A 10,844-nucleotide genomic window follows, 5' to 3' on the forward strand; every position below is an offset into this window, starting at 1 on the left:
CAACCCAAATATTCAGATGTGTGCAGCACATTTTATGGAAGACCGTTTCCTGATCCTGGGAGAGTAGACTACAATTCCGGCTGTTCTGACTCATACTGTAAGTATGTTTTTTATATTTAAAGAGTTTTTATATTTTATATATTTAAAGCGAGTTTTTTTGGGCAGTGTAGAGTAGGGCTTGTTGTTTGTCATTTCTCCGATCCCAAATGCAGACATGGTTTTATGTTTACGCGGCGAGATGCAACGCAGTGCGTTAAAAGACAGTATAAGTCATTATAATCAGTAATTATGTCCCCACTGGATGCAACAAATGCCTCGTTTATAATGGGTTTTAATGTTATTGTCTCTCCAGGACACGGCATCACAATGTGGTAAGGGGCGTAACATTTCCGTCACACGCTTGAGGTATTCGGCCAATCACAACACACTGGATAGTTGGCCAATCAGAGCACACCTCGCTTTTCAGACCGATAAGCTTTGTAAAAATCAACGAGTGTTAGAAAGGCGGGGCATAGAGGAGAAACAATAATGTACAGTATGTGGAAAATAATGTGTTTTTTTAACCTTAAACCGCATAAACACATTTCATTACACCAAATACACAAAATAATGTTCTTTTTAGCAACATCATATGACCCCTTTAAAATGCTGCCTACATACACAGCTCCCTAAGGTTGGAACAGAGCCAAAGAAAGAAGGGGGAGGGAGTGAGGGATCAGGAGCTACAGGAAATACTGAAGAATGGGGGAAAAAAGAGAGACACATCCACATCCAGACTCTTTATGTCTGTGGTAAAGTGTAAGAAAGAGAAGCGTGTAGCTTCAATGGAAACTCTTCACTGTGATTTCACCATCCTCAAATCGCATCATGAAACATTACACTGCTCCACTGCTTTGCAAGAACAGCGTTCCTCTCGTCTACACCCTGTTTGCAAAGAAACTGAACAGAAACTGTGATAAGTCACACAAATCTTGTTTGACATACCGGGGCTTTTTTATCAATGGGTTTGATGACAAATTTCTTATCGTTGAAAGAAATGTTTCTGATCTCACTCCAGGGGAAACCAATTTTAGGTGTCATCCTGGAAAGAGAGGAGGAGAGAGGAGTCAGGGTTTTTCGGCACACAAATAAATGTCACTTTCCATGATTAGGCTACAAGATGCCTGAAACTTTTAATAGGTTTATTTATTTTATTTAGTTTTATTTACTAAATTTTGGGAAATATCTAATACAGTTTAAAACTCTGATTTGGGTGACTTTCAAAAGCATGAAAATGAAACAACTTGGAATTATTATTAATTAAAATAAAAAACTGTGTTCCTGTATTCCTGTGATGGCAAAGTTGAATTTTCAGCAGCCACTACTCCAGTCTTCAGCATCACATGATTTTTCAGAAATCATTCTAATATGCTGATTTGCTCAAGAAATATTTCTTATTATAATAATGTTGAAATTGGTTGTGCCGCTGAAAACCATGATACATTTTTTAGGATTCTTTGAAGAATACATATACATTTACATTTAATCATTTAGAAGGCGCTTTTATCCAAAGCGACTTACAATAGAAAGGATTACTGCAGCATTTACTTGAAATAGAATTTTTTTGTTACAATACAAGTTAATTGTCACTTTAATTATTACTTTTACACAATAAAAATCTTACTGGCCCCAAATTGTTATATGGTATTTTGTTATTATGTATTATCAAATATATTTGTGACACCTTTCAAACCCATTAATCTGTTTCTAAATGTTAAACGTAGCAAGTACTTGTCATTCTGCTCGTAGATGTTGAGTCCCAGGGCATCCACACCCAGCCACAGCTCTGATCCTTTCTTATTCTTGATACTGAAGTAATTCACACCGAACATCTCAAGATCCTGAGCTATCTTCAGATACTCCATCATCGAGTCCTCTCTGAAACACACACACACAGATACACATTATCATTCTGTCTGGTGTGTGTGATTGACAGGGTCACTGCAGTCAGCGATAAAACAGAAAAAAGCAAGCGCACATTCCAGGTATTGGCTGTACCTCAACATGCCCTTGTGCTCCTCATGCCAGACCTGAATTCTTTCCTCCCATTGCTCCTTATTCAGCTTGTGCTGTTCCAAAACTCTGCAGAGAAAAGATTACACACACATGCTCACATTCAGAATATCAAACACATTCTTAACATGTTCTCTGGCTGATACCTTTTAACAAAACATTACGTACTATGCTTTAAGCCTACACAAGACACGGTGGCCTCTGCCATTTATTTAATGCATTTTTTTCACAGAAATATGGATTTTCTCAGTGTAAAATTAAGATTATGTATGAGGGTCAAAGACGTTAAGATGACCGCATCAAAAGAAATTTACAAAAGTGATTTTATGTCCATAAAAAGCACATTAAATGTAAGTAAAGTGTCTACATTTAAGGTTTCAAATAAGTTTTTGGAGAATAAAATGTTAAAATTTGGTTGAAATAATGTTACATTGTCATTCAGTGTAACACAATATTTATGTAAAAATTCAAACAACATGCTTATTCTGCCGTGTACATATTAAAATATATAAAAGAATAAGGGAGCATATTACATTTTATTGTGCTTTAAATTAGTAAAAATTCTTACTGACAAATGGGCAAAACTTAGGATAGTGGCAAATTTAAAAAATTTAAAATGACAACTAATTAGTATTTGGGGTGAAAGTAATTAGTCTTTTAATATGTCGTTGTAAATATGCCTGACAAGATTGTTACACTGAATGACATTTTAGTGGGTGTCTTCTGTAAATCAGGGAAAAATGTATGATATTTATTTTTTGCTCGGAAAAACAAAAACAAAATTGCAATTAAATTAAACAGAAAACTTTTTACATTTTTTGGGGAAAAACATCAACAATTTAAAGCAGTATTACACTTATTGTTTTTATGCTTTTTCGTCTTTGACCCATGAACATAAAATATGAACTAATAAAAATAAACATTCGTTGTCAATTATCTTCATTATTGTTTTTTAATTATTGCAGCCCTAGCCCAAATTATTTATTATATACCACTCTAGGCGTAATTTAATAGATTAGATACCACACAGCACTGATATTTAAACCATATACTTTAATATCAACTAATGAAATGATGTATGTGACTGACATGGTTTGAAATTTAAAAACAACTAATACACAGTGTTTAAAGAGTCAAGACTTTAATATTTATAGCCTTAATATTTTAATTTGACTTTAATAGATTTTTTATTATATATAATGTCTATTTTTTTTTAGAATAGAATTTAAATTTTGCTATTTAAATGTACACAATTATTATTGCCTTCAGCAACCATAATGTTGTCTACTGCCATTTGTAAATATTGTATAGTTAATCATACTGTCATTATAATAGATTTCTGAGTTTTATTAGTTTCTTCCATTAAGTAGTTTAGTAATGCTTAGAAAAGCTGATTTTAGAGCATTGCATACACCACATAAGAAAACAGATCAAAGCACACTTTCTGTCAGTCATCTGCACACCCTCACTCTGGAGAAGCACTAGCCCCCACTGGTACTACAATATCTGTGTATGCACACCTCTGTGGGAGCAGTTTCTCACTGGATAGGTATCCAGGAGTGTGAACATCCTTGTTGTAGTCAGCATATTTGGCCTGCACTGCGTAAGATGCCAGCAACACTGCAGTCTCCGGGGGGCAGTAGGTATCATCATTCAGGATCCCCTCTTTCACCTGAAGTAAACCAACAATGGAACTGTTTCAAAGTAAGAAATGCTATAAAGGAACACTACACTATTTTTGAAAATAGGCTCATTTTCCAACTCCCCTAGAGTTAAACAGTTGAGTTTTACCGTTTTCGAATCCATTCGGCTTGCTAACGGTCTAATCAGATTCAGTGATCTATGCTAAGCTACAGCTAGAAGTGCTACCGCCAGACCCGGAGATCGGCTGAATGGATTCGAAAACGGTAAAACTCAACTGTTTAACTCTAGGGGAGTTGGACAATGAGCCTATTTTCAAAAATAGTGGAGTGTTCCTTTAATGTTGGCTTGTAAGCGAACCGGGTGGTACAATTCCTTCACTGACCACCAGATCAGTGCAATATCACAATCACATTATCACTTTCCAAGACCAGAGCTTATTTCAATCCACTCCAATTGGCATGCCTTCTATATGAACATATCTAAGGCCACATCGTGCATTTAATTTTACCTTAGACGTACAGTGATAATGTAAATACACACAGACCTGAAGGAAGAAGAGTCTTTGAGTCGCCTCTTGAATCAGCTCCTCCGAAACATCTTCAGGGTAAAACTTTGCTCTGAATTTAAACAGCAAAGGACTCTCCTTGCGGACTTCTTGAGCCATAACCTAGGCAACAAAGAATAAACTAGAATCACTTTCAGTCATTAATTCCATCTGCGTGTCAGCACCCATGATCAAAAATCTTCGAAAGTTTAGTCTGTCAGAATTTAACGTTTCATAATTTTGCACATTATAATCACGATTCAAATGTTTTTGTTTACTGAAATGATGCACCATTGATATCATAGTAAAATGAACTTGATGACATGAAATACTGACAAAATATATTCATGACAAAAAATAAATAGCTGTATAAAAATGAAGTCTGGTGCTAATGAGATACTAAAATGCTATATGCATTCACACACACATACCTTCTTGTTGAGTTTAAGCCAGGTGGTAAAGCCTTTGGTATCCTGGTACTGCAGTCCAAAAAACCACACCTCCCTTAACCCAATGGTTTTCACCACCTATGAAACAGACACATATTAAATAAACAGGCATATTAAATGAAATAGCATTTTCACACACCCATAACACACACATTTGCTTTTTTTAATAGAGGGATCTGAAAAGGAGACTGAAGCTCAAATTCCTCTTCATGGACATGGAAAAAGTGGCATTACAGCTGGGACTGGACCATATATTTAACATTCACAATGTAGTTGTGCTAATTTAATAATTATTTTAAAATAAATAACTACAAATTATTTTAATGCACTTTTTATTTGGCTAAATGTCCTTTAAAAGAATCATTGGACCTGTTCCACACTTCCACACTAATGACAGAGATGTCTGAATTAAACTTCAGTAAAAACCAGCAGTGCCTCCAAGAGGTCAAATGTTCAGCTATTTAATCACTGCCTTATGTATTTAGCTTTAAAGCAGGGGTGGAATGCTCAAGAGATGCTATGAATGTGACCACATACACACAAGAAGACACTCGCTATTCTAGGTCAAGAGGGTGTGTGAGACAGACAGCAATGGAAAATGTGAGGTATTGTCAAATGCTGGCTCACAACTGCACCAGTCAGACCATACTGTGTCTCAAAATTATGCAAGTTAAAAAGAGACAGAGAAAGAAAGAGAATGAAAGACAGCGATGAGCTAATGTGGAGAAAGAGAAAATAATGGGGAGGAGGCAGCTGGGTTTATATATGATTTGTAAACAGAAAGAGGTGATGCTTCTATCAGTCTCTTTTGAATATAACATCATGCTGTCTGCACTGCTGGATGATTAGGATAGGGTTTTTTTTTAGGACAATTAACAGGAAGTTGGATACACACAACCTGGACACACATTTATTTATATTCAAAACAATCACACACTAAAGTACAATAGAGATTAGAGATGTTCAAAAGTACCAGTAATACAGTAATGAACTGATAGTAGTACTGTATCGGTATTACCAAATACAAACTCAATTTTATACACTGTCTGATAGGTTTCTGCTTTCAAACACTCAAATTCACTTTTTGGGTAAAATGTCCATCTTGGTTATATACATTTAGAAACACTTCTGTTCAAAATTTGGGGTCAGTAAGATTTTACATTTTTTTTAAAGTTCTATGTTCACCAAGGCTGCATTTATTTAATCAAAGCACAGTAAAAAACAGTAATATTGTGAAATATTAATACAACGTAAAATAACTATTTTAAAATGTAATTTATTCATGTGATGGCAAAGCTGAATTTTCACCAGTCTTCAGTGTCACATGATGCTTCAGAAATCATTCTAATATTCTGATTTGGCGCTCAAGAAATATTTTTATAATTATCAATTTTGAAAATAGTTATGTTGCTTAATGTTTTTGTTAACAATTTGATTATTTCAGGATTTTTTTTAATTAATAGAAAGCTCAAAAGAACAGCATTTATTTTAAATAGAAAGCTTTTGTAATATTGTAAATGTCTCTCACTTTTGATCAAATGTAATTCAATAAATTGCAGAATAAAAGAATTAACTCCATTAAAAAAAACTTTGGGTGGTGGCATACCATTGGTCTTAAGAGAATGTAAAACAGATAGGACAAATGATCAGATATCAAATATCGAATTTGTGTACATGCACCCTAATAGATATTTATTTCTGACTGTTCATTTGTCTTGATGAACTACTTGAACGAACATTAAAATATCGAAACTGATACACTAAAAATATTATTGAGACTTAAATACCATCATTGTAATTTAATCTGATAATATTAACATTTTAAATTTATATTTAACATTTTTTTTATATATATATATATTTAAAGTGTAATACTCAGTAGCATATAATTTTTTTTGCTGTTGTATGAAAGATGGTAACAAGTATGGTGAAATTTCAGTAGTACTGGTATAGTCTTCTAAAGCTTTGGTATCATTACAACAGGAGACCTGCTAATCTCAAACCCTCGACTCAAACTGAAGACTAAATCCTGCTGGAAAAAATAATGGAACTCCACAACCTACACAACTGCCCGAAGAATGAATGCTCTGTGTGTGTGTGTGTGTGTGTGTGTGTGTGTGTGTGTGTGTGTGTGTGTGTGAGAGAGAGAAATTAAAGGTTGCTCAGGAACAAAGCTGCCTATTATCAAGTTTACGAAAGAGTGACTTCATAGACATGATGTACAGAGTGACTAAGAGTGAGGTAGAGGGGACTGTACAGAATTACAGCCTGAGGAAGAAGCAGAGTCAGAAAGAGGAAGGGTGGAGGAAGGGAGAATTCCCTCACAAGAAGGATTTCCAGTTCTTAATCTAAACACAGACACAGCTTCTCTGTCACGGTCTTAAGTTTCCACTGCAAGTCAATATATCTGCTCACACTGAATGTGATGTATTCACAGCCACTCAGAAGACATTTAATGCATGCTTATGAGGAGCAGGATGTTGAATTAATAAGATCTTAATGTGGGCGGTGCTACCAAAAGAAAAGCTATTAAATTCTTTAAAAAAAAAAAAAATTTATCCGCAAAAAATTTACACACACACACCTGGTCAAATAACTGTTTCCCTGTGGTGCTGGGTTGGATGGCAAACTCCAGCTCAGCATCCATCGTAGTCACACGAACACTGATCTGGAAAGAGGGGGAAAAAAATCAAATGTGAATGAGTGATTTTTTTTTTAAAAGAATGTAATACATTTAGCCAGCAAGGATTCATTAAAATTGATCAAAAATGACGGTAAAGACATTTATATCGATACTTTATTAGAACAAACATTGCAACAAGAAAACAAATTATTACGCAATGTTATCGTTTTTACCAAAGATATTACACAACCACTAATGAAAAGGAAATAAATAAATACTAATACTAAAAATAAATAAATACTAAATAAAGAAAAAATAAGTAATGAAATACAATATTTATACATACATTATATAAACAATCATATCAAACAGGAGTTAAGAAGTTAAGAGACTTTTTCCCAGAACATCCAATTTTTTCAAATTTTAGAAAAATATGGCATCCACTAGCCACTGAGAGATAGTTGGAGGCTTGTTAGATTTCCAATGGAGCAGTAAAGACATTTATAATGTTATAAAAGATTTCTGAATAAACTGCATTTTAAAATTTTATATTGTAAAATATTTATATTGCAGTTATATTATATTGTAATATTTGACTAAATTACTGTATGCTGTATGTTTTGTTTTTTGTTTTTTTATCAAATAAATGAGGCCTTGGTGAGATAAGAGACTTCCTTCAAAAACATTAAGAAATCTACTACTACCCCCAAAATTTTATTCAGCAGCGATGCATGTATAATACAAAAAAAGCACTCAATACATTCAAACAAAAAGCAAGTTGATTTACCATAAAATCAGAATCATTCAGTCCCTAATTAACATGAAAGCATGATCAATAAAAATAATGAAATCTCTATTTGTCATGGACAGCTTAAACATCTTTAATAGCTTATACTATCTAGAAAGAGCCTGAACCCTTATCAAAGAGCACTATAAAAGAGGCATTATGTGTATGTGTGTGTTTAGGTGAGTGTGAATGTTTATGCGTGTGTGTGCGTGTTTAAATCTGCGCCAAAGCGTGGCCTGCTATTTTAACACAATTGATTGCACTCTGGAACTCTGGATAAGATAAAAACAATGAAAGGAAACAGCGAGAGGAACGAATGGAAAAATATATCCCCCTCTCTTCTTTCTGTCTTTCTCACCCCATCCCCACCTCCACCCCACAGGATGCAGATAACCACGCCTCCAATAACCATGGAGACACATTAAGCAAAGTGCCTCACTTCCTCTCACTATACAATTACAGCCAATCACAGCACACCTCCTGTTAATAACAGATCATTCCGAGGATTCATTCTCACTTTGCCGCTTCTGACTAATTCACAACTATGCAAATAAAATCAGCCCATTTTTATACATTTTATTTCATTAATTAGAAAACTAACAAGTGTTCTGTAAAAACGTCTATGAAATATGGATGGTCTTATTGACGTGGTGGTCCATATAAAGTTTTTTTTGTTAACCAGCTTTGACTGTGTACACGAGAGATAAATAGCTCAATTTAGGCACACACACACCTCCAGCTCAGATGTACCCATAATGCCCTGCTTCATCAAGCAGCTGCCGGTGAGGCAGACCAGTGTCCGTGTGCTGAGACTCTTAAGAGCTCAACATACCATTTGCACATCAATGAACCCAAATGACATTGTTTCTTGAAAGTCCTCTAAACAATCGTGACAAAGAGAAGCACAAATGAGATTTGATAGTTAATATTCAAGAGTCATGGGCCATAGTAAGGGGCCAGATTTTAAGGGAATAAAGAAACAGAAAGAATAAATATTTTAAAATATGCATAAATTCAGCCTTAATAGTATGCCTAATAACCCGAAAAAGCTGTTAGTGTTTTGTCACATTCAGTTATGATTTACATCACATAAATGACAATCTATATATTTTTAATTTGAAGCTAAGAAATTAGTCAGAAAAAGACAAGTTTGCATCACTGTATATTCCTGTAACCATTTAAGTTTGTGTTGTAAAACAGTTAATATTTTAAAGGGGTCATGAACTGAGGAATCAAAATTCCCTTGATCTTTTGACATATAAGAGGTAATTGTGCTAGAAACATTCTGTATGTTCCAGAACTCAAGACTTTCTTGTTAGTCTAAAAACTGCAAAAACCACAGCTTGTGGAAGGTACCACTCTATGATGTAATAGTGTGGCTAAACACCGCCTCTGCAGAAGATGATCAATGCCTGCTTCTACATCACTGCCTGTTTAGCCCCGCCCACAGAGTCTACGTCACTGCCTGTTTAGCCCCGCCCATCGAATCTACATCACTGTCTGTTTAACCCCGCCCACCGATTCACGTACGTAGTAGGTAAGCAATGTGAGAGTCAAAAGCTGGTCTACACAAAACCAAAAGATAACCTTTATCTAATGAACATTATTTTTAATGAAATTCCAGACCGCGTCAGTAAGTTCGTCTATTGTTCACTTGATTTCCCCCACAGATTCGTTTATAAACAAGGCACAATTCGACGCAGGATTTTCAGAAAGATTGAAACTAAAAGAAGATGCTGTGCCGACTATATTGGATCTGACAGTAATGTCGCAACACACAAGTGTAAGTGACTGTTTTTATAACGTAATCATTATAGATTTGTCTGTCCATCCCTGAAGGATGTACGCTGTCAAACATACACAACTGTTAGCCAATCATATCAGTGGGCGTTTACTTCTGAGTCTACAATCCTCCACGCCTATTCAAACAGAGCGTTCTGATGAGGGGGGTGAAAACAGGACAGAAAATAGCCTATTACTTCTAAATGATGATTTTTTTTATGTAAAAATCTTGATACCATCACAAGTGGACGTCACAGAACAGTACAAAATAAAAAAAACAAAGGCAGTTCTAGACCCCTTTAAATGTTTACCTACTTACATCTTATCTCACAGTCTTTCACTGATAAAACAGAAGCGTCACTGGGATTCATTTTCAGCTTCTATGGATAGTCAAGCCGCCTTCTTTGATTTGATGGCCCAGCTAGACATCAACACATTCCCTTCCTAACTGATATCCACAAAGTCCCTCATTCGTGTATATCAACCCCCCATACAAATATCTACAAATATATCTCATATCCACACACTAAACTGTCATCTGTATTACATGTCCGATGTCTTGTGCTTCTGAATGTTATAACGGACTATTAGATATTCAGCACAGAAAGTGCTATTCAGATCATGAAACATTGGTCAAATGGCTGGATTGTGAAACTGTATTTGAAACCCAGGTGTGTTATGTGTGTGTACAAGGTTGAATTATTGGAATGTGTGTCTATTGGTAACTATCAAGCACTCTAGGAATGACTTTAGTATGAGGTGATTCATTTGAATTTAGCCTTTCTCTGTGAGTGAGTGAGTGAGTGAGTGAGTGAGTGAGTGAGTGAGTGAGTGAGTGAGTGAGTGAGTGAGTGAGTGAGTGAGTGAGTGAGTGAGTGAGTGAGTGAGTGAGTGAGTGAGTGAGTGAGTGAGTGAGTGAGTGAGTGAGTGAGTGAGTGAGTGAGTGAGTGAGTGAGTGAGTGA

At 35.2% G+C, this 10,844-nt stretch overlaps 1 protein-coding gene across 1 annotated transcript in view; it reads right to left on the reverse strand.

The window, feature by feature from the left end:
- Nucleotides 1-10,844, reverse strand: part of LOC107672695 (moesin-like) — a 25,795-nt gene that overhangs the window by 5,899 nt on the left and 9,052 nt on the right. The window contains exons 2-8 of the mRNA XM_016466005.1: nt 7,274-7,357; nt 4,672-4,767; nt 4,241-4,363; nt 3,573-3,724; nt 2,038-2,121; nt 1,771-1,917; nt 985-1,081 (exon numbers count right to left, since the gene is read on the reverse strand). Coding sequence (XP_016321491.1) covers nt 985-1,081; nt 1,771-1,917; nt 2,038-2,121; nt 3,573-3,724; nt 4,241-4,363; nt 4,672-4,767; nt 7,274-7,357 — 783 coding nt within the window. The remainder of the gene's footprint in view (nt 1-984; nt 1,082-1,770; nt 1,918-2,037; nt 2,122-3,572; nt 3,725-4,240; nt 4,364-4,671; nt 4,768-7,273; nt 7,358-10,844) is intronic.

Source organism: Sinocyclocheilus anshuiensis, unplaced genomic scaffold (assembly GCF_001515605.1).
Source record: "Sinocyclocheilus anshuiensis isolate Anshui unplaced genomic scaffold, SAMN03320099.WGS_v1.1 scaffold681, whole genome shotgun sequence".
Lineage (NCBI taxonomy): Eukaryota > Metazoa > Chordata > Actinopteri > Cypriniformes > Cyprinidae > Sinocyclocheilus > Sinocyclocheilus anshuiensis.